Source organism: Toxotes jaculatrix, chromosome 14 (assembly GCF_017976425.1).
Source record: "Toxotes jaculatrix isolate fToxJac2 chromosome 14, fToxJac2.pri, whole genome shotgun sequence".
NCBI classification, from domain to species: domain Eukaryota; kingdom Metazoa; phylum Chordata; class Actinopteri; family Toxotidae; genus Toxotes; species Toxotes jaculatrix.
Window position 1 is genome coordinate 6,811,748 of NC_054407.1, and position 24,592 is coordinate 6,836,339.

At 41.1% G+C, this 24,592-nt stretch overlaps 2 protein-coding genes across 6 annotated transcripts; one reads left to right on the forward strand and one right to left on the reverse strand.

The window, feature by feature from the left end:
* Positions 1–2,380: 2,380 nt before the first annotated feature.
* Positions 2,381–23,881, reverse strand: LOC121193586 (collagen alpha-2(VI) chain-like). Of its 5 annotated transcripts, none has more exons than XM_041055970.1 (32): positions 23,706–23,881; positions 21,991–22,082; positions 21,703–21,803; positions 21,417–21,560; positions 19,931–20,293; positions 19,818–19,838; positions 19,660–19,725; positions 19,461–19,559; positions 19,320–19,346; positions 19,102–19,128; positions 18,955–18,999; positions 18,734–18,787; positions 18,580–18,642; positions 18,436–18,498; positions 18,286–18,339; positions 18,155–18,190; positions 18,011–18,073; positions 17,816–17,878; positions 17,641–17,703; positions 17,501–17,563; positions 17,350–17,400; positions 17,163–17,261; positions 17,006–17,068; positions 16,873–16,908; positions 16,709–16,754; positions 16,460–16,612; positions 16,223–16,317; positions 15,297–15,478; positions 15,021–15,199; positions 14,878–14,916; positions 12,357–12,691; positions 10,665–11,748 (listed from the first exon to the last, which is right to left on the reverse strand). In XM_041055970.1, exons 2-32 carry the CDS (start codon positions 22,064–22,066, stop codon positions 11,479–11,481), a joined length of 3,039 nt encoding a protein of 1,012 aa, XP_040911904.1. In that variant the 5' UTR covers positions 22,067–22,082; positions 23,706–23,881; the 3' UTR covers positions 10,665–11,478. The 5 variants fall into 5 exon arrangements, with proteins under 5 accessions (XP_040911907.1, XP_040911904.1, XP_040911905.1 ...); XM_041055971.1 differs by having other exon boundaries at positions 21,991–22,086; XM_041055972.1 differs by lacking the exons at positions 10,665–11,748; positions 12,357–12,691 and adding an exon at positions 12,942–14,152.
* On the forward strand, positions 5,244–9,855 carry slc22a13a (solute carrier family 22 member 13a). Its single transcript, XM_041055975.1, has 10 exons — positions 5,244–5,618; positions 5,706–5,809; positions 5,923–6,077; positions 6,381–6,549; positions 6,638–6,758; positions 7,152–7,246; positions 7,340–7,554; positions 8,147–8,255; positions 8,794–9,000; positions 9,258–9,855. The coding sequence occupies exons 1-10, from the start codon at positions 5,244–5,246 to the stop codon at positions 9,325–9,327; spliced, it is 1,620 nt and encodes a 539-aa protein (XP_040911909.1). The 3' UTR covers positions 9,328–9,855.
* Positions 23,882–24,592: the final 711 nt, after the last annotated feature.

Below are 24,592 nucleotides of genomic sequence, written 5' to 3' on the forward strand. Positions count from 1 at the left end.
AGTTCATAAAGAGTCAACCAGCAAAACAGGCAGCTTTAAGAACCTGCAGTGAGGATTTATCTTTATTTTCACATGCATATTGATTAAGTTAAAACTTGCACCAACCGACAAGACACGGGTAATTGCCTTTTTCTATGTCCCCCCTGTAAGATCTGACTTACCCTGTTTACAATTATCAATACAACAGCTGGGAAGAATCTTGAATGCTGGCGACGAGTGTTGAGCCAGAGGCAGCTTGTGTTACAGGATGACTGCTAATGAACTTCTGTGGAGGTGTGCACGCTCAAAAATGGAAAATGTTCTACCAACGTGAAATAAAGCTTAAAGGGGCAGTTCACCCAAAAAGCAAAACTAGGCGTTGTTACTTGCCTCAGTGGCATTTAGCCATGCACATAGGTTTCGTCTTAATTGTCAAGAGTTTGAGGTATTTGCCTCTGAGATTTCTGCCTCCACCCCAATGCAATTTCATTTTTAACCACACTAGCTTCATATCTTTGGGGATGGCAGTGTCGGTGGGTCCGCCATTGTGGTCCACATAGAAATAAAACCAAAGTTATTGGATTTATTATAATGATTTTTTTAACTTATATTCACAGTCCCTAAAGGATAAATCCTCCTGACTTAGGTGATTCTGACTTATCATCTAGCTCTATCATCAGGTCAAACGTTTTCTTCATTCAACACTTTGGTTTATGACCAAATACCTGAAGCTAATGACATTCCCAATAACCTCAGCTGTACTTTGTGCTCAGTTCTAATTAGGAAATACTAAAACATAAAAACTTGTAAATATGCTAAACATTATACCCACTTAAACATCAACATGTTCACAATTGTCATTGTGAGCACTTTAGCATGTAGTTCAAAGCACTGCTGTGCTAAAGCATGGCCAAAAGCATGGCGGTAGAATAGACTTGCTGGTGCTCACATTGCTGAAATTTACATTTGGAAAAAAGTCAGAAATAACATTTACTTCCAGAAACAGTGTCCCTGTTAATCCGGTTAAGTCACAGAACCCAGTGTGAAGAGTTTTCATTCATAGCTCCTAATGATAGTGTGTTTGACTGATTATCCAAAAGAGGCACTGTTTGGAAAGGAACGTTACTGCTGAATTTTTAGCTGTGCTAGCAGCATGGCTCTATGGGTGGTGAGATCAAGACTTCACCTTTAGTGTCACCATGACTTTGATTCATGCCATGGATTTTGGTACAGATAGATATTCATATCCACCTCAGCATGAATCCTAATGACTTTGGTCGTTGCCTGACTTTTAACCTAGAGACCAAATGCTTGCTAAACTTAGCCTTAGGTGAACTTTGTGGCACGTGTTAGCATGCTAAAAGAGTAAACAATGACAAAGGAGAACATCATTACACCTGCTAAACATCCGCATGTTAGCATTGCCACTGTGAACAATTCAGCATGCTGACACTGGCATTTTGCTACAGCAGTTTAAGAACAGCTAGCACGGCTGTAGACTTTTTTTTTTTTTTTTTTAACTTAAATGTGAGTTTTCAGTGCTGTGAACACCACAAACAAAGTCCCCTTCATCTCCACTGGGATGAGGGGCAGCGGGAATCTCAGCAAATAAAATCAAAACTGACAACATGGCTGTATACCACTAGAGGTAACTTTTTCATATAGCGGGTGAAGTAACCCTTTAAACGTCTCCAGAAGCCAGTTATTACTTTACTTGTTTTTTGTTACTAGGCAAGTTGTTTTCACAGTACTGTAATCTCTTTGCTTTATAAACACTCACCAACAAATCACTGTCATCACTCCTAGTGTAGCCGTATGGTTGTTTTGTACCACGTACAAAGGGCTGTGATAATAGCTCCTAGTTCAGGTACTGATGTAAATGGTGTATGTAAAGAAGTTGTAAATGTACGTATGATGGCAACTCCATGCACTGTCACCCCAACAGGTTTGTATGTAATGATGTAGATGCATTGACTGTTTAAATGTACATGTCAGATAAGAGGAACATTTTACTTGTAAATAATGATTGAGGCAAACAGACAGAGACTCATGTTCAGCACATAGAGTTAAATTTGTTTTGTAGCGTTTTCCACTGTCGGCCTTTGTTAGAGCATCACTAATCATGTTCAAATTATTTGTTCAATTGGCACCTTATTGATATGTTAACATGCGTATTTTTGGAAGTACATGGGGCTTGTAATCACGGACACTGTTGATGTCATGAAATTCAGTTTTCCTCATTGAAACTTGTCCAAGTCTAATGGATAAAATGCCATTTTAACAAGACAGATGGCACAGGTTACACTTCTCTCTCTCCCAGTGTATTTATGTGTGTGATTTTGGTGATAAAATGATTGATCGTCAAAGACTCTGAGCTGAAAGTCTGTTGACTTTCTAAATTTCTTTCCCTTCCTTTGTTTGCTCATCAGAAAATCATCATTCTGCCTCTTTGTGGTAGCACTGAATGATTAGTATTAATTTAATCAGATGATTGGCAAGCACATTTTTCTTTTTTTAAGCTTTTTTCTTTCTTTTTTTTTTACAGATCATTACATATATTTTTCAATATGATTCATCATAATATGTGTACATCCACAAATATGTAATTTGAAGTGGAATATTTGTGATAACATTCAAAAGAGATTCCTTGACAAATTATATACCTTTATTGGAAAATGTCAACACATGCAAAATAATTTGTAGAAGCTGAATAAAGTCACATGATGGATTTCAATGAAGGAAGACAATGTTTGTAATGTGTCAGTTTTCATTGTTTTTCCACTTTTCCTCGTCAAGCATTAGCAGACAAAGTTTACATCTGGCCCAGAGATATGTGTTATTGTCTGAAGTGAGGTGGTTATGAAACATAAACCTAAAAAACCCATGATTTTATGGTCACCCACTCTAAAATTTCGGTATGGCCACAGGAGATTCACCAAGCTACCAGTTGTCCATGTGCTAATATTTGTCTTGCTTGCTTGCGTGTCTCCAAATTTTTATGTTTACACAGTGTCCCAGTTTATAGTTGGAGCTGCAGGAGGATACAGAATTAACTCCACACTATTAGGTAAGACGTCTTTGTAATATTTTTGTCTACTTCTTTTTATTACAAACATGGAATTGTCCTGTCCTGTTAGAACTTTTTTGTTCTAGATTTGCAGTGATTGTGGTGTTTAAATTCTGTGTGTAACTATTAAATGAATTGGGGTCACCAAAAGGTCCTTTACCTCCTGTATGAGCCAGATGTTTGAGTGCTATATTTGGTCATATCTACCTACTCAAATTTAGTTTACCTACGTGCATCTGACTGCATTGTTCTTGTGTTACTTTACATAATGAGTTGATGCAAAACGAGTTTGATTACAGTGAATTTAGGAAAATTGCTACATGATTGACCTAAACTGAGCTATCAACATTGTTATCAGACTCTGAACTTCCAAATTTAAATCACCAACTTTCTGGTGCCAAATCTCCAAACTATAATTTGCATCGAATTGCACAAAAATTACACATTTAACCCAAATACCATGGCTGTAAAATATTTAGTGTGAGTCAAAATTTCCTTGGCCTTGAGTCTTTTTTGTCCAAACATGTTGTAGGACATGCTCAATTGTCTGTCTAAACTCTCTGTCAATACCATTCTGTTGGAAAAATAAAATAGCGATAGAGAATGTAGTTCTGGTTTGCTGTTGAGAAAGTGTAACATATCTCTTTAGAACTGAGAACCGCAGGGCTGATCATGTACAGTAGCAGTGGAAGAGAGCAAAATAATATCAGTACATGTGCTTGAGCTGCAGTTCACAAACTAGTCTGGAAATGTAAATACAGTTCAACCAGGGGGAGAGTGCACCAGAGGACTTTGCACTATCATCACATCAGTTCAGTTTTATCTACTTCTTACATACAAAAGTGTGGCAGCAAAATCAAAATCAAACTAAATAATTTGTTCAAAATTCAACCATAAATATTTGATTTGACAAGCTCGCACACAAAAAATATTTCAGATCATTTGTAACCTCCAGATGCACTTTAACAGCTTCTTATCAGTCTGAAAACAAGCCAGCATAGTTTTATGATTGGCTAACTGACAGTCATTTCAGCCTTGACTTTCCACTTACTGTGGAAGTTACAAATTTACATGTTGGTTTCATGTTTAACAGATATCTGTCCACATTCATAGTTTTCTCTTACTTTCCATGGGGGCAATCATCTGTTGAGCCCTACTGTGTAATGTAGGCTTGATGTGATGCGACAAAACACACATGGTGGAATTTAGAAATTGAAATTAGTTTGTTCACTTTTTTAATTAATTTGACAAACTGAGGTTTTAGCTTACTTGTTTTCAAGAATTTCTGGTACAGCTTTACTTACTGCCAAGGTGCATGAAAAGGGGAAAACAACTGAGAAGGTCAAAACCCCAGCAACACATGTAGCATGAAGAAAATCCTTACTGTGAGATTAACCAAATGCTTCAGCTTGTGGCCTTCATCCAGGGTCATCACACTGTGTCAGGGACGAGGTAGAGTCTACGGTCAGGTCAACATGGACAGGACTCAAAAAGCTAAAATATGTCAGAGAACAAGTTGTATTTTTCCTTTAAAAACATTGTGTGAAGTCCTCTGCAGATTTAAGCAGGACAAGACTGTTTTAATGTTGTTTACAGCATACAGTAAGACTCTGCTAAATGCGTCACTACAGTTATGATGACTCCATATCATATGACAGGTTCACCTTTTATGTAAGAGTACTGACAGTCTAGGTTTGGTAAGTCAGCATATTGTAAAAGTTCTTTCTTGGAGAGATAAGCCATATTATAGTACACTGTCTGCAAAGAATCATCACTTTAACAACACACTGTCGTGGTTTTATCAGTAGCTGTGCTGGCAATAGCAAATCATGTTGAGTTAAAACACCCTTCAAAAATGTATTTACTTTTGATGATGTGCAAGATGATCAAATGTAATATGACCATTTTGGGGGAAAAAAACTGTGGGTGAATGCTGTTGATTAATGAATGCTGATGTAAATTTTATTCTGGGCATCAGGCCAAAGCACGGAGATGTTAGGGAGATGTTACACAAAGAAAGGTACAAGAATGACATTTCTGGTTAAATAATTCTAAGACTAGCTCTTTCTACAGAATGAAATAATAATTTAAATGCTGTCTCAGCCTTCCTGAAATATACAGTCCAGGGTTTAAACATTAATGGGCATTGTTTAAAGGTCATCCTCCAGCAGCATCTCTGAACTGGAACTCCCCGAACATGGCTGATTTTGGAGAGATCCTCCGGACTATAGGAGAGTTTGGATTATTTCAGAAGGTCACCCTTTTTGCTCTTTGCTTCCCAAATGTTATTCTTCCTTTTCACTTTGCCAGTGTATTTTTTATCCAGTCAGATCCAGAGCGACACTGTAACACAGACTGGATCCTCAGAGCTGATCCTAACCTGACCACAAATGAGCAGCTGAATCTGACTCTGCCCCAGGACAAGGATGGGACCTTCAGCAGGTGTCGCATGTTTGTCCCTGTGGACTGGGACATCGATGCCATCAAGGAGTATGGACTCAATGAGACCACAGGGTGCCAGAATGGATGGGTGTACTACAACAGTCTGTATGAGGCCACCATAGTCACTGATGTAAGTGATAGATCTGTCTTATGGTAATATCTAATAGAAATAATAAATATTACCCTTTATTAATAATTTGGTTTAATGTTTCTACAGTTTGATCTAGTCTGTGACCAGGCTAATTTGGTGGAAGTGGCACAAGCAGTGCTGATGGCTGGCATTCTTGTCGGTTGTCTCTTATTTGGACCCTTTGCAGAATCGTAAGTGTTCATGAAATGGTACAAAATATGCATCTTGATGCCGTATCATCTTGTTGAGTGAAAGTCCATCACAAAATCACAACTGAGAAAATGAATTGTTTTATCTTTGTCAGGTTTGGTCGTAAACGAGCGGCTCAGATTCCTGTCGTTGTGATGTTCATATTTACTATAACAACTGGATTATGTCCCAACTTCTACTTATATTTGGCATCCCAGTTCATGGTGGGAATTGGCTATGGAGGTTATCGACTTAATGGCGTTATATTGGGTACGATGTATTCCATCATTTTACTTTTGAAAACATAAGGATTTTTTTGGTTGTTGTTGAGCCAGATATTTAATTCTTAATTTATAAAGCAAAATTACAAGCTTCATAACAGTATTTTCCTCTTGTCTTCATCAACGACCACAATGGAATTAAATCTTTTAATTAAATAAAAATCAGTTTATCAAACATTTACTTTATCAACTAATTGGGGATTGATGATTGGCTCCATAATCCTTGGCAGGAGTATACTCTAAATAGTAGATTGATAAATTTAAGGTTAACTCACTGATTTCTCATTTCTAGCCACTGAGTGGATCGGGGTGTCCAAACGATCATGGGGAGCATGTGTGACTCAGTTATTTGGTGCAGTTGGACAGTGCGTCCTCGCTGGTATGATCTACTTCATCAGAGACTGGAGACTGGCCCAACTTATCACAGCAGCCCCATTTGCAGTGATTGCTATTTACATATGGTGTGTAATAACTCTTTTCATTACCCTCTAGTGTTTCAACAGTAAATTACACATCATTTGTAAGTGTCACTGTCCATGTTCCTATCAGGTTTATTCCAGAGTCAGCCAGGTGGTTGTTAGACAGAGGAAGGACAGAAGAGGCCAAACAGCTGATTGTCAAAGTGGCAGCCATCAACAAACGCACTGTTCCAGACTCTCTGCTGGAAAAGGTACAGACCCATCACATGACAAACATTCTGCCATTATATCAAGTCTTTTTCTGATAACAGCCAACACACGGTGTATATTTACAGTAAAAAAAAAAATTAAATAAAACTGTATAATATAATGAACACCAGTACTGCATAATGAATGCTAGTACCTACAGTAGACTGTGTCTTGATTCATCCGCAACACTGCAATATACTGGACTGTACAGGACTACAGAAAGTTATTTACAACAGAAGAACTGAATGGCTTACATATACAGTTAACAGTATAGCAGTGTTCATCGCCTCTCTGACAGTGTGAACAGAAAGACTTTTGCACGGTTGTTGGATTACATGATTTGCTAACATATGCAATGTTAGCATGATGCTGTGTCCACCTGCTGTGCATTACAGATTGTTGTGAAAGAAACAGAGAAAAAGGGAGGCATAATAATTCTTATCCAATCACCTGTGCTTAGGAAGTATTTCTTTACCATAATTTTGGCATGGTAAGTTACACTTTACAATAAATAACAACTCTACAATTTGTTTGTAATGTTCAATTCTTTCTCTTTTTGTGACTAATCCTTGTTTCCCCTCAGGTTCTCATTGAACGTTACCTATTATTGCCTGTCATTCAATGTGGGAAATTTTGGCTTGGACATCTTCCTGACACAGGCCATGTTTGGTCTGAGTGAACTACCAGCTCACATACTTTGCATCTGGCTGTTAGAGGCACTGGGGAGAAAAGTGTCCCTGATGTCGACTCTTCTGATTGGAGGATTCTTGTGCGTCTTAATCCTGGCTGTCCCCCAAAGTAAAGCATTTCATTTCTGTTTTTACTGCATAGTCCCATCAGCACTGATACAGAAATGTCAGCCTAAAATATCCCGGCAACATGGATTGCAATGAAATTTTAGTGCAGACATTCATGTTCATGAGACAAATTGTAGTAACTTCAGTATAAAGGACAGGGTTTACTTGAAACAGAGAGGGTTAAGACGCCACAATTGCTCAAATGGGGATGACATTGCACACTTTTGGACAGTTTCTCCTTAAATTTGTGGCATTGCATTCATTTGTATACAATGACGTAAAAAGTTAAAAATCCTGTTTTGAAAGTTAAATTGTTGGATGTAGCTACTGTTTGATAATGCCGCACACACTAACTGTAAAGCAAATGACATCATCATTAGCTTTAATGGCTGACTTTTGACTGTCAGCTTTGGTGATCCTATGACCTTTAATATATACCATGGTTTATACCTGCAAAACGAATCATATGTTAGTATGCTAACCCACCAGACTAGATGAACAGGATAAGCACCATACCTCCTAAACATCATCATGTTAGCATTGTCAGTAGGTATGACTTTTACTTTTCCTGACACTCTATTGTTCTGTTTAAGGTAATGCAGTTGCTGTTACCACCTTGGCAACCTCAGGACGTTTTTTCATAAACTGGGCAGGATCCGTATGCAATGTGTATGTTCAGGAGCTGTTTCCAACATCTTTTCGGTAAGCTGGTATTTTCCATCTCACTGTAGTGAATATTGTGAATTGTACAGCGAAAGTAGTCTTTCAGATTCTGCCAAGCCATGTTGGCTTATGTCTGAAACTCAGAGTGACAGGACTTGTTTCTGACTGGTTGTGACATCACTAAGGGGCACCAATTTGTTTGCTTGTAGCTTGATGTTTGTTTATGTTTGTTCATTTTTAGTCAAGGTTAAATATTAGACTTGATTACTATTTTTTGACTTATTTTAGTCAACGGAGGTACTAAATGTGATCAAACAGTATGTGGGCCAGCCCAGCAGCTGATTGACCTACATATGATCACAACAATCCTGTTCTCTGAGCTGACACCAGCTCCAGTTTTAACTGACACGTTCATTTAAATGTTCAGCTCATCAACTGTTGCAGTCAGTTTGGTCTAACATACAGAGGAAACAACTCAAACTACTGAGGAACCTTTAGTACATTTAATTAAGTTAGAATGATATACTTTTAAGGTAGCAGGCTGTGCATGTCTGAGATCTGTACGCTCCTGTTTCAGGCAAACAGCCTCGGGTTTGGGCTCCACTGCAAGCAGAGCTGGTGGCTTGCTGTCTCCGTTGCTTAACATGTTGGCCATATACCACTGGTCCATACCCATCATAGTCTTCAGCAGCCTTACTCTGGTCAGTGGAGCTCTGAGCTTCCTGCTTCCTGAGACCAGGAGAAAAGAACTTCCCGATTCAACCCATGAGGCAGAGGGCAACAGGTAAGCAAGATGCATGCTAACTCTCCATTAGTATCGCCAAATGATGGCTGAATTGTTTTTATCATCATGTTTAAAAACAAATGAAATAACCTCTTTCTTTTGGGATCAAGGAATGCCAAACAACACTAAATTTGTGTCTGTAGGTTTGAGACAAAAAAATGCAAACAAAACACATTGCAGAAAAGGTATCATAGCAAAACAGCCCACAGTATTATACAAACAGACTGAACTAACATAGGCTACTCATTCTCCCACAGAAGTAAGGTGGCCATGAGGATCCAAAGTGCATCAAGCATACCTCCACAAGGCAAATCAACTCGAATGTAATCTGAATACTTCTGTTACTGACTCTCCTGTATGTTGTTGCTCTGTCTGTCCACTTCGATCCATAGTCAAGCAACTACTGCCATTACATTTGCATGTAATTTGCTGTAGATATTCATTGTCCTCGTAATAAAATCCTAACATTTTGGTGACTCCCCTGAGCTTTAGAGCCACCATATTTCTACTTGTACACAAGAAATATTGAATTCCAATTAGGAGTCTGACATGGCACTTACTCAATACTTTCATTCTTTCCATTCCGGACCCTCCAAATCTACTGAGCTAATAGTTCTGGAAGGAACTGGGCACATTTATGTCCACAAGGTAGCCAGCTCTTTTAATTTTAATGACATGTCACCCATGTCTTTACCTCTTGTGCCACCTTCTGGACAAACTTTATGTTTTTAGCCACTCTCCAAAGTGTTAAAAGTACCAGTCATCAGTCTGTGGAGGGTATGCACATGCTGTCACTGCCTGACACAAACATGCAACAATCAACAAAACAAAACAAAACAAAACCAGACAAACAAAAAAACATCTTAAACACTGCAACTAATACTAAAACCCAACAGATCACCTGTCAACCAACAATCGAAAACCTAATAGGAATCAGTAGGCCTCAAGAGATTTTAAATGCTTATCATTAACCTCCATTGTACTGGGGTATAATGGAGGTTAATGATAGGCAGAAGTCTTAGTGGCAGCAATCTGAAACATCTGCAAATTAAATGCAAATGCAATGTAAATATTTTTTTTTTCTGATTTTGAGGTTATCAACCCTTAAAATGTAACTTCTTTTCAAAACTCTCCTCGGTCAGGCATTCAGTGACATGAACAATGCACAGAAGCCAACTCGCAAATTTCAGATGTTAGCATTTATGCATGTGCAAGCAAGAAGCAAAACAGTAGTGCAGATTTAAAAGTTTTTCATTTTCTGCTCAGCATTTTTAAACACAAAACAGAATATGGCTGGATGTTTATTGTTTAGTTGTACATGCAGAGCACCTGTGCAGATTATATTTTCTATTAATAATCTGAACTGAAGAAGACCCTTGAATGAGAGATTATGTATTTTCCTGTCCAGCAGAGGGAGAATACCCATTTGTACACTGCAATATATTACACACACACACACACACACACACACACCCACACACATACATATATTTGTGGCACTAATGTTTTCTACACTTGTTTCCTTTACTAAAGCTATTACTAGATCCATTTCTTTGCTGCTTAGGTTACAGGTATTTAATGACACATTACACATGGATGAAAAACACACAGTGAAAGTTTGAGTTGACCCCACTGTATACATGTTGCACACACAAAACACAGCGTTGGGGTGACCACATTAGGCTTTATTTGGACTTCATGTTTACACATTTGGTTCTTTTATGTTTGTCAGTCGATGTGTAAGTAACTATAGTATACTTCATGTTCATGTTGTGTATGTGTGATTCTTGTGTGGTTGAATGTGGGGCATTTATGTGTGATGCTTGGAGAAGACATGTCTGCATGTTTTATCCCCTGAACAAACTACAGTAATTACAACATAACATGATGTAAAAAAGTTTTTTGAACCAGTCAAATGGCTTTGTCCTTTCTATTTTAGCACCTTTAATGTAAATAATGTGACTTTGTGAGGAGAGAAAGAGACAGAGACAGAGACAGAGAGAGAGAGAGAGAGAGAGAGAGAGAGAGAGAGAGAGAGAGAGAGAGAGAAAGGGAGCTTCATTTCTGTAAACTGAAAATTAATACAAAATAAAAACAAAATGAAGCATAGAATTTGTTTCGTACACATTCAGTAATCATACACATCTCCTCTGGGGTACTTATGAGTGTCTTTGGTTGGAGGTGCTGACCATGGATTTAGAACAAATAGAACAACCAATTTACAAATGATATTGAAAGCCTATGTTTTTTGTGTCTGTGTGTGCTGCACCTTCGTGGATTCTTTTGGCTTTTGTAAATTCATTTTCACCAATTCAAACACGATATGTAGCTATCTCAGTGCCTTACATTCATCATTCATACTGATAATGATCACAGAGGTTTGTTGATGCCTCTGCATGTTTATGTGTACACTGAAGGAACATCCTTCTTTCATTCTACGGACTCTAATTCTATGGTGTAGAGCGTTAAAGTTCCTCACTAGCATATCCAGCGGATAAAGCGGTCTAAGAACGAGGGTGTGCTCAGTATGTTGTAGTCATCTCCTCTAAAGATGGCTGACATATCCCCTAGTGACACCTTGCGCAGCACGTCTTCATCTGTGTCCCTTCCCATGGCAATCACCGTGGGAACGCCCTCTGCTCGTCTCATGGCAGTTATACCCTCATCCAGCTGCTCGCTGGCTGTGATGCCATCAGTAATGAACACAAAGGCCACCTCAGCATTGCGACGAGTCTTGCGTTCTCCCCTCTACAAACACAATATGCAATGTTAAAGGAATGTATGGGATATTTTACAAAACACAATTATTCTCTTTCTTCCAACACTTCAGACAAGAGGATGGATACCACTGTGTTAATATGGAGCTTAAGCTTGGAGGCAGCTAGTTTAGCATAAAGATGGAAACAGGGATAAAAGAGCTCATAAAACCACAAACTGTAATTTTACTTCAGTTTGTGAATAGATGAATCAAATTAAATACAAAGTGTTAATTAAAGGTGTCGATAGGTGTATTTTTGAACTATGGACAGAACCAGGCTAGCTGTTTTTACATGATTCCAATCTTTACACTAAATTAAACTAATCCCCTCCAGCTATAAGCTTAGCATAAAGACAGAAAACTAGCTTCTGGGAAGTCCCTGTGTCTGGCTAAGAAGTAGTCCCGCATGTAATCCCCCCAGAAAACCTCAGCTTTAAATTTAAGTATTTGTGTGGTTTAATTTGAGAGTTTTAGAGTCACTGGTTGGATGATGTGTAAGTTTTGGACAGAGCCAGGCCTAGCTGTTTCCCTCTGTTTCCAGTATTCATGCTGAGCTAAGCTAGTCACCTACTGACTGAACTGTGTGTGTTTGTTATACCTGTAAAATCACCACATTGTTGACAGCATGGATGATGGCACTGCCCAGAGCAGACGAGGAGTCCATGTAGGTCACGGTTGCCAGTGAATCAGAGATCATTGTGATATTGTGTGTGAGAGCAAACTCCACCCTCTGTTCTGTAGGGCTGCCGTACTGCACCAGAGCCAGGCGGGCATTCCTCTCGTCTGACGGGCCGTTGGCCAAGTTGAGTCGGCTAGCCACCATCTCGATGAACTCCTTAGCCTTACGATGGTTCTCAAGTCCCATCCTCTCAGAACCATCCAACATGAACACCACATCCACTGGCCGCCGAACACAGCTAGCCACAGCAGGCTCTGGAACAGACACACATACATAGTTTTAATGTTTCAGATGTTTTAAATCAAACATGATGGTCACTGAGATACAGCTGGAACACAGATGCTCAGTGGTCAAAACCAACAAAAATATTATTTCACATGCTATACTTCCATACATGCCAATTGCAGTCCAGCTGTCTGACATACTCTAAACCTCCTCAGATCACTAGTGGCCTCATCAAGAAAGCACTTTTAGTTTGCTCTACCGTTTTATTATCTCAAGACAACATTACAAAAACAAGAACACATTCCATCTTATACAAAACAACATACTTCACATCAGCGAGTTGCAGTCACAGAGCTACCATGATAACATAATATTTGGTTAATGCCACTCCGTAGTCATTTTCCTCTAGTCATCCTACTTTACAAGCCAAGCCACATGCAAAAAAAAAAAAAAACATGCACCAATCAATGGCCTAATATAGAATAGTTCCTTCATTGTCAGTGCCAAGTCAATTAACCAAATATCCACATACACCAACCTCTGACTCATATACATTATACTGTAACGTCTATAAAACCAGATTTTTTCCACATGAAATGGCCTTTTCATCAACACGAATCATTCACAGAAAAAAAAAGTAAAGGCCGTAACCATGGATGTGTGCAAAACAGCAAAAAAAAAAAAAGTCATCAGAGTGATTCAGCGAGCTCACTGTTCACAGTGGAAATTAGGCTTCAACAAAAAGCCACTGTGCACCATACAAGAGCAACATGAATGGCTCTACAGAGGAATCTGCCTCCAACAAATGGATGACATCCGCTTTCCATACGAATGGAAAATGTTCCTCCACTAAGGTGGAAGACATGATATGTGTCATATTACTAACAGACATACTGTTCTTTGAGACAGCGCCACTTATGTATGTTAATCCAGAAATATTCTATGATTAGAGGGCGCATCATGAATCCACATTTTGAATTTTGGCCCATCATATACAGTAATTATACATAAGGCTGCTGTGAAATGTTATGACAGGGCTAGCTTCATATCATGCGATTCTTTTGCATCGGCCCAGGTGAATATTGCACCCACAGAGCTAAAACAAATGCCCACAGTTTTAATAAAATATATTCTATGTCCAGCAGTAAGCTTATTAGTCATTGGCATCCACATTGGCGAGGTAGCGTGATTAGCATATTAGCATTAGCAGAGTCCTATGGCTTTCTCTGGGTCTCCCATAATGTCTCCATAGACATATTTGAAGGAGTCGACGAACAGCTTGGTCCACTGCTGCCTGTCCACTCCCTGGGCGAGTTTGGCTCTCTCGGCTGTGTACACCATGGTTGCCACGCCAACCCCATACTGCTGCTCGCTCAGGCCGTTCAGCAGGCTGGCCACGCCCTCCAAAGAGGTGGGGACCAATGAGGGGCTGCCTTCCTCAGCCAGTGGCTTCCAGGGGGGAGGGGCTTGCCCCACAGTGACGCCCCCTCCTGCAACAAGTGGGCGGAATAACATTGTGGGCGGGGTCCCACAGATACGACGCAGCAACACAGATGTCGACGTGCGCCGAGTTGCATGAAAAGGCAAGTTTGGTCTTGTCTCTTGGTTTTATAGTCATATTAATTGATTGTTCCACAGCAAAACAGGGGTAAATGTACAATAGATATATTGACCTCAGCTGGAGGTACAATACATCTAATCCTTAACATAGATTAAGGCGTCAGTATGCTTCAAACATATGGACACATATAAAGGCAAAAATGTTTTTACCTGCAATTACAGAGAGGGATGAGATGCGATGAATTGTACAAAAGGGGAAAACAGAGCAGACTTTCAGACAGTCTTTTCTCATTAGTGTGTTACACTTGGCTGTGCACAGGAAAAAGTGATGTTGTTGTGTGAAGCATGTAAAAACAGATCCTCTGAGAGAGAACCTGTACACTTTCTCACCTCCACATGCCCACATACCTGGCCAAATGCCACGTGACACGAACATGCTTGTCAGATTGCCATTTTCAGAAAGTTCTGTTCCACTTTCTGATATCAGACAGATGTTCACAATGACTGACAGTCCAACAAGCACTTTGTTTAAAGGATGCTGACGCCTTAATAGTGCTGGTTATCCAGGCCTAAATGTTGTTCATCATGCATAAACTCTGTAGAGGACACAAACAAAGCCAAAGCTTATTGGAGGCATAATGTTTCAAACTCTTACCTGATTTACATGGGAGATCAGGGCATACAATGATAGGATCTGAAACCAAAGACAGAGACAGAATGTCAGAGAATAGAGTCAAAAACCAAAACAACTTTTCACAACCAATCTGAACATAATGTGTGTTTCTGTGTAGAGTGTACCTGGGCAGAGCACGGTCTCAATTTTGTCGATGAACTCCTCGGCCACCAGGTCAGCAAAGCGCCTCATGCCCAGCACCCTGCCATCTTTCTGACAGGCGATGCTCTTCAGACTCTCATTCTCCTCAATCTGGTCGAACATGTCTCCGATACCGATGGCACTCACATCAACACTGGGATCACTGCTCACATACACCAGTACACACAAATACAAGCAATGAGATATAACTTTTATCTTCTCCACAAATGCTAATTCTAAATCCCAAAAGTGTCGGGCACCTGCAGAGGTAGGTGAGCAGCGAGTCGTCATCTCTTGGGTCGAAGCGTCCATCAGTGATGACAACTACAGTGACGTTGGCTTTGGCTCTGCGGCTGTCCCTGATCAGGTTGTCATAGGCGTACTTCAGGGCAGATGGAGTCCATGTTCCTCCAGCAATCCACTCCAAACGCTTCACTGCATCCTGAACAGAGGAGAACGCAGCATGTGAGTGATGTGTATGTGCAGCTGTGCCTGATGTGATGTGAGTACTAAATGTGGACACAGAGGAGGGAAACAGATGTTGGGTTAAGTGTTATTCTGTATTTTTCTTACTGTCAACAATTTCCACGAAAAGACCAAAGCTCATAATGTGTTTGTCCGTCTCTCAATACTTATATACTCAACACCCCCTGCCCTGTCTGTGGCACTCAGTCCCAAGCCCTTTGATTCCTACTGAAGACATAAATCGTTAAAAACAGGATACAAATAAGTCGTTTAACTGTCAACAAATGACAAAGTAGCCATAAAACATTTGGGTACTGTAGTCTCTAGCAAATGTTGCTCAAACAGGAATAAATAGAACTTTTGTTGGAAATCAACATCAGACTTTGACAGTAATTGTAGGTAGAATCAAATCATTGGTTTGGTTAGTTTGGTAAGAATAAGATGGAATATCAGCAGTTATCCTTAAAAGTGGGTCTACCATTTGGTGCCTCCCAGATTCGCTGTTTTGGTAAATGTCAAAAATTTATTGAGTGTGACGAGCAAATATGTGACTGTGATGACTTCCATCTGCCTTATGTGTGCAGACAGCACATGTGATCTGATCAGACTTGATTAATTATGAAACATCTGGACAAAAGAGACTAAGGAACAGTCTGTGCTACACTCTAAAAATAAACTTCAAAGCTGTTTGTGTATGTTTGTTTCTACTTGTGTTTCAGACCTTGAAAGCAGACAGCGAGTCGATCTTTGGGTCATCGAGGCGTATGGCCTGGAACGTTCCACTGTGACTGTACTGAACAACACCCACTCTTGTGCCTGGGAACACAAGCAACTGTGTTTACACATGTTTAAGCTGGCTGCTCTTTTGTTTTTGATGTCTGCACAGACTGATCATACAAATTCTGACATCACGTAAAAAGAAAGGAACACATGTATGAACACATATTTGCATGTGTACCTGTCTCTGATTGGGGATCTTTGGCAAGAGATCCGAGTCTGTTGATGGTGTTGATGACAAAGTTCTTCTCCAGGGTGAAGTTGGTGAGACCCACTGACTCTGAGCTGTCAATCACAAACACAATGTCCAAGGGTCCGCAGCGTTTCTCACAGTCTGCAAACAAAAACACAGACTTTGATGATCTGACAGCCATCAGACATCAGGGTGTGTTTGGATCATGAATGGCAAAGCTGTGCTGGCTAAACTCACCACAGCAGCCACAAGTCTCCCTGATGTAGTTCATGACATCACATTCCTGCAAACAAAAGAAGAAAAAGAAAGAAAAAGAAAAGAACACAGCATTATATCCATTGTATCCTCTGTGGGTTTATGTTGGCCAGTGATAAAATAGTGGTTGTATTAGATGCTCTTACAGTAAGGCCGGGATCTCCCTCAGGGCCTGGATCTCCCTGTAGAGTAAGAGAAAGCACAAAATCACATCCTGATTTTGACAGGTTGCCTCATCTCCACTAAAAGAACATGTATGTGCAGGTTTTGTGTACTTACATCACGCCCAAGCTCTCCCCTTGGTCCTCTCAGACCAGGTTCTCCCTGAGGCCCTGGCTCGCCCTATGTTAAGCAAAGAAATCATAAAAAACTGAAACTATGGACACAAACCTTTCCTAAACTGATAGAATATATCCAGCTATGAGGAGTCACTTACTGGTTCTCCCGGAACTCCTTTATCTCCAGATTCACCTTTCTGACCACAGTCACCCCTGCTGCCACGAGGTCCACGATTACCCTTCTCTCCTCTGTCACCCTGCAGACGAGAGAAGGAAAGTCTTGTCAGTCAAGTGTGACACTGAAACTACTGAAATGTAAGGAGACGAAGTGCATGTGTACGTTACCGATGGCCCTCTTGGTCCAGGATAGGTAAAGCCAGGTCTTCCAGCGTCTCCCTGAGTAGAAATTGAATAAACAGTCAAGACAAAGAAGGGCTGCTACAGAACTGAAAACCATCCAGGGAAGATGCTACCACACGTACACACAGACACTTACCTTTGGTCCAAGCTGTCCGGGCTCTCCTCTTGGCCCAGCATCACCAGGGTCACCTCTGGTGCCCTACGATACAAACAGTGTTAAAGGAAGCTAGATCAGGCACTTTTTGACATGATGCCCAAATGTTACTTTTAACCTACATTTCTCCCGGGCTCTCCTGGTGCCCCTGGTGATCCTCTGGGGCCTGGTAGACCATTGTCTCCCTGTTCAGTGGAGAGAATGTAGACAACAGGTGCAGTGGTTGGGAGTGAAACTGTGTATGATGTCCATATGAATATATAAAGCTTATAGAGATAATAATGGAGTTCTTCTTACCTTTGAACCTTTGGTTCCAGCTTCACCGGGAAGCCCTCTCACGCCCTCTGGCCCCATTTCACCCTGCAACATGGAGAAAAATCAGCAATGAGGCCTCTAGTTGTGGCATAATGTGTCTCAATGAAACGCACCTGAAAAGAAATGATTTGAGCTGAAATGTTCAACACTTGTCCGATTGTGTACCTGAAATCATACCTTTTCTCCCTTAATTCCATCTGGCCCTTGAGCACCCTTTGTCCCATAATCCCCTCTTCTCCCCTAGAACAGAACAGCCATTAGAAAACCATCAGGCAACACAAAGACAGAGGAAGGGATCATGGGTGAATCAGGTGTTCTTACCGGCTCTCCCCTGTTTCCTGGAAGTCCAGGGGTTCCCTAAGAAACAACACACAGGTGAGCTACTTGATGCACGTGAATTAGTATGTGTTTGAATGAATGTGTAATGTCTGTTGCAATGAACCGAGTCTTACTGGGTTTCCTTTCAGTCCAGGGACGCCAGGTGATCCAGGACTTCCCCTCTCTCCCTGCAGAAGAAATATCAGATGTTAGCCTTTTACTGCCAACAATTTGAACATGACCTCTGGCCCACTACTCTGCCCCCTGGAAAGGGACCAGTTTACCTTTGGTCCAGAATCTCCACGCGGGCCAGGAGGACCAGGTCTACCAGGGCGCCCAGGATCTCCCTGAAAACAAGACACAAATACAACTTAACTACATGGTGGACAGATGATGGCTTGTTGTGAAGTTGAGATGAGACCCTTTACCTTCTCTCCATCAGTTCCTGGAATACCACGTTCACCAACATCTCCGGGGTAGCCATCAGGACCCTGCAAACCATCAAACACACATCATCAATAGGCCATAACACAATATAATATAGCTGTACCAATAATGTTAACATTGTGTTCAATGTCATACTCTGTCTCCTGGGTCTCCTTTGCAGCCAGGAGCACCGATCCGTCCAATTTTACCCTAAAAAGAAGTCAAAGGAAAAAAAATAACATCACAAAAAAATAATCTGAAAAAGCTTCACTTCAAAATCAGATATCAACTGTTTGAAATTTTTCAGAATAGAATTTTGTTTCCTGAACTGTACAATAAAAGCCGGTCTTCAAAATTCAGTCTTTCACAATTCCTACCTTCTGTCCATCAGTTCCATTGCGTCCTGGGAGGCCGGCCACACCCTTAAAACAAAGAGAAAAGACAATTAGAGGACACATTTCAGGGTGAGGGATGATTGGCAGATTGAGTTTGATAGTAAATTAGAAATAGAACAAAAGACCTACCTTCTTCCCCTGAGCTCCCATCTCTCCCTGTGAGCAGACAGAAGATCAACAGTCATTTCATGTACAATGACTCAATGCTTGTCCACTAAAAGATTCATATATCATCACTATTTGACCAGGTTTCATTAACATTCAGCTAAAACCCAGTAATTTATTCAAATTTACTCTTAGCTTCTAAGACAGTTTTTGATCCAAATAAATGCAAATCGATTCCTCACCTTCTCACCCTTAAGACCCGGTTCTCCCTATAGAGAAGAAAAAAGGAAAAGAAAATGAATTTATCACAATGTATTCACAAGCAAAATTAATGTTTCATGTGCTGCAGTGAATGGTGGGTAGGTGAAAGTATGGCATCTTACTTTGATACCGGGCTGACCGATGGGACCCTCAATACCAGGGTCTCCTGGGCGACCTCTTTCTCCTTTCAGACCTGGCTCACCGTTGTCACCTTTCGCTCCCTGCAATCGGTGAGTTAAAACAAGAAAATATCTGTGAGGATGAAAGTGACTGGTGTGTAAATACTGCAAGTGTGTGTGTGTGTGTGGGCGTGAAACTCACTTTTTGTCCTCTGTGGCCTTTTGGACCAGGAGGCCCTTCTGTCTCCAGACAGGACACTTTGTAGCACTGTGTTACGTAAGAAATGAAGAGAAACAGTCAGAGGTGATACAGTCTGACATTTTCACAACTCTGATGATTTGTTCTGTTTACGGTCTTACCTCTACATACGCCAAATGTTGCTGTGAAGACAAAAGAGACAAGGTGTCAACACAAAAAGCAGTGATCATGTCTCATGTTTCTCTGTGTGTCCCTGTGTGCGCCTGTGTGTTACCATTGTCTTAATGATGCGGTCAATTGTTCCCTCTTGTATGACGGCTCTGCCCTGGCTCAGATCCACAGCCATGAAGTCCCTCCTGTAAACCGTTGCTGGAGAGTTGGCGATCTCCCTCAGACCTGTCTCCTCAACATTCTTTGATGCTGCTACAACAAATATCCGGATGCCCTCATCGCGAGCCCTCTCTGCTGCCACCTTGATGCCCCCGCATGGGTTTCCAGTCACATGGCCATCGGTGATGACCACGGCAAATCGAAGGGCTCTGGGATATGAGGGTGAGCGCAATATTTCCTGGGTCATGTTGCTAAGGGCGCAGTCGATGTAGGTGCCTTTCCCCAGGTATTGGATTGCTCTTAGACCCTGGAAACAGTGACAAGTGTGAGTTGCCATTAAGGTTGGATTACCAACGGGGTACTTTAGTACCTGGGAAATCTGCCTATTTGTTTTATGGACAAGGAGTTAGAGGAGAGGACTCAAAGCAGAGATGAAGCTCTCATGTCTATCCATTAAATAAATGACTATAGCCAGCAGCAGGTTAGTTCAGCTTAGCATAAAGAATGGAAACATCTAGCCTGGCTGTGCCTGAAGGAAACATAACTAACCTATCAGTGCCTCTAAAGCTCACTAACCTTTCACCTTTACACAATCCCTAGCGTAAAGACAACTATTTGTATTTATATAGGTTATGTGCTGGACTATTTCTTGGCAGGTGCAACATGTGAAATTGTGGGGAAGTTACTGCTCCCAGCTAAGAAACAGTCTGGCACAAAATCCTCAGAAAACCGCAGTATTGTGGTTTTAATTGGTGACAGTACCAAACTAGCCATGTCTCCCTTTCTTCAATCTTTGTGCTAAGTTAACCAGCTGCTGGCTGTAGCATTACTCTTAATGAACAGATCTGAGAGTGGTACTGATCTCATCAAACTTTCTGGCAGTAAAAAGGGTCTTTACCAAAATGTTGAGAAATCTATTACATAAATGTGTACAGTCATATATGTAATGTATACAGGGCATTTTCTTAACAATGACATGGGGAAACCATTTTGAATGAGGCTAAGTGTTTAGTCACTATAATCGTGATAAGGGCATTTGGCCTTTATTTGACAGAGCAGTAAGACAGAAAACACCAGAGGAGACATGCAACAAAGGCCCCCAGATGGAAACGAATCAGGAACTTGTACTTATTATATAGTACACATCTTAAACTACTAGGCCACAACATAAGGGTTATATATCCATCTTATGAACAATTTTTGGTCTGCAGTACATACTGTATAAAACACTTTTTTTCACACATTAAATTACCAAGTTGTGGGGGCCCACAGCAGATTTTTGCCCCAGGGCCCCCAAGCCCTTTTACCCAGTCTTGGGTAAAGTGTGTGGGGAAAAAAGAAACACCTGTATTTTCCAAATGTAATCAGTGGTGCAGCAAAGTTCCCCAAGAGCAAATGTAAATATGATGATGTGATGATGTGCCACTCACCGTGATAAAATCGGCCTTGGGTCCAATGCGACTGAACACCTGCTGCTTTTGGGAGAAGTGCAGTCCACCGATGTTCCAGTTTATTTTCACAGCACCTCTTAATTCAGCATCTTCTAAACGTTGAACAAACTTCTCAGTGAATTGCTGCAACAACAAAACACAACACATTATACAACATGATAAATACAGCCAGTCTGATCGACTGTTGTTTAGAAATGATGAAATTGTCAAAAAGGATATATTGTGTTGAGGGGTTAGGTAATAAAATTAGAGATAAACAAGGAACCTTGATGCTCTCCACCAGCGATCCAGGGGGAGGCTCCTGCAAGGCGATGGTCTCAGATGTGTCTATGGTGAAGTACACGTCTATGGGACATTCATTCTTCTCTGGAAGAAACGCAAAAAAAAACAAAAAACAAAACCCACATATAAAATCTCCATGGAAAATTGGAATACATTTAAATCAGCAAGACAAATTGTTCTATGTTATGTTATTGAAGCTGAGTTAACACATTAACATGACATGTTACTGTGGCTGTGAACTGCAACTACAGCTCAGTTTCATGGCACTCACTGGTACACTCTGTTGTCTGGCTGTGAGTCAGGGCTCCAAAGAGGAGACAGAGCAAGATGACCTTTAACCCCAGCATCTTCTTCTTCTCCCGTCTGACTTATAAAGGAACAAAGCACATGACTGAGTCTTTTCTCTCAAAATTAATTGGTTATAGATAGAAGTGATGAACATGTCAGAGAAAAAAAATGTAAAGACAGTGAAGAACTGAGAAAATGGAGATATTCACGTGAATATTTCAAAGCCTAAACCAAGTCACAAGGAGAGAGTGTTTCAAAATCACCAGCGCTGTAATAGCCTTTTACAGTATTACAGTCTGATGTATATAACTTCCTAATCATTTCACCTTCGATATGATTATTAGCATGCAGTTTTGATTGCCAAAGCGATTTCCAAAAAAAAAAAAAAAAAAAAACACAAAAAAACGAAAACGTTTAGATTCTGGACCTGCTATCAGTTTAGGGGAGTTGTATGAACAAATGTCGACTGCCATAACCTATGGATGTTCAGTCAGATTCACTAAATCTGTACGGGCCAGAGCATTCGATGGACTCACTGTTTGACCAAATAAAGCTTACAAATGAAAGCAAAGACGGCACGAATTATCATAACATTGCACCTCATTCTTTCAAACCATGGAAGCATTATATAAATATTACATTGGGTGATGACATAAACTGAACAGAGTCTGGTTGTGTTTGGCAGCAGAGAGCAGGCTGGTGACTGAATATAATTAGCCTTCCATTTCAGTTTCAAACCACAGGATTTCACAAGGCCACAGCCTGCTGCCCTCCAGAGGATTTCCCCTGTCTCACGGTAAATCTAGGCTGTAATGGCTGGATTTAACCCATAACAAGGTCCTGGTGCACTGACCTACGTTTGTAATTTGGTTAAACACGAATTCGTATAGGAATATAGAAAATTTTGACCAGTCAGGTAATCATGCATGACTTGCCATTGACAGCTTATCATTTGAGTTGTACACGTTCTCAGACAAATTTGAGATGAATAAAATTACAACAAACCAACCAGCTGACACACACTGAATATGTAGCCTTTGGTTCCATCTGAGGGTCTGGGGCTCAACTGGCTGTGTGGGAAAGCCTCTGGAGGGCAGCTGACTGCTCAGTCTGACACTACAAGTAATATGTCAGCAAAGCCAAGAGCTGGTCGAGTGGCGATGTCTAACTCTGCATCTATTCCAGAGATCTAAACCTAGAAAGTGTCAATCAGTGGACTACATGCCAACTGATATCCACTCCAGTTAACTGTTTTCTTTGCTGTGGCTCCCTCTAGCGGACACACAGCCGTGATCTGCGGAGGACTCGCGCCTGCAGATGTTCCCACTCCTGTCCTTCTGTCCAGGCCAGGAGACTGACTGGGAGCCCTCGTAGCTTTTCATCACCGCACAGGTACATATCATGCATATCTTTATGCGGAGATAAACGCACTACTGAAAAAGCCCTTCTTAGGTTTTTCTCATTAGCAAGTAGTTTGTGGATTGCAAAGGATTTGCGTAACCAAAGTTTGATGGCGCAGCAGTTTGGTTTATCTGAGAAAACGCCATCATCTCGGTGAATGAGAGTAGGTTTTAGGACATGCAAAGAGACACAGAGACAGAGGGAAAGACAGCCAGAGATACACAGGGGAGAACGGGGAGAAAGAGACAGGGAGAGAATTGAATATGGCACATCGTTGTGCGTAAAAGTGCTACATACCTAAACTCTTTCCAACAACTTCAAAACTTCGTGAACAGCAGATCCTCTGTTGATTATCTCATCTCAGCAGTAGGGAAACCCGAGAAAGAAAGGGGGTTCGGGACGAGAAAATAAAGCCTTGGATGTGCGTTTACTTCACGCAGCAGAGCCGTCCGTTCGCTCTCCTGTCCCGGTCCAGCCCCAGCAACAAGCTCAGATCCCTCCTCCTGTGCGCGAACGGCGCACCCCAGTGGTCACTGGTGTCCGCATGGAGGCGCCCTGGTTCCGCAGGAACATGTGTGTGCGCGCGCGTGTACCCATGGCATATTGCACCAGTATTACTTCCATACAGAAGTAAAAGAGGATGCCAAAGCACAGCTGGAGTTTTGAACTGATCCCCCCTCGAAGAACCCTTAAACTCTACCAACAGATTGTAATGTCCGTTTAGCATCAGGAGATATGACAATTGTATGGATGTGACCCTCAGCGGAACACATGGCGCAACCCTGGGGACACAGAGAGCTTTCATGTCCCTGAGATAGAGCATTTGGGAGGTTTTACAGTTATTCTCATACATGTGGCGAGAAAGATTGAAATAAAACAGGATAAAGAGCAGACTTAACTCCCCCATACTCATAAACACACACCTATAAACGGCCCTCGCTTGTGTCAGGTGGTCTGGTTGCAATTAGTAGGCCGAGTGAGAGGAGTTTATGCTGGGTGTAAACACTGTCCCTGAGTCTGCTCACCATGTTTATGCGCTTGTAGGTGCTTCAGCTGCCCGTTTGCCTATTTGTATGTGTTAAAGTCTTTGCGGACTTGGTGGGAGGTCTCTCCTTCAGTGGATTTACCATGTCTGTACACATCTGCACTTATATTTACACTCTGAATGTAAAGCATATTTTACT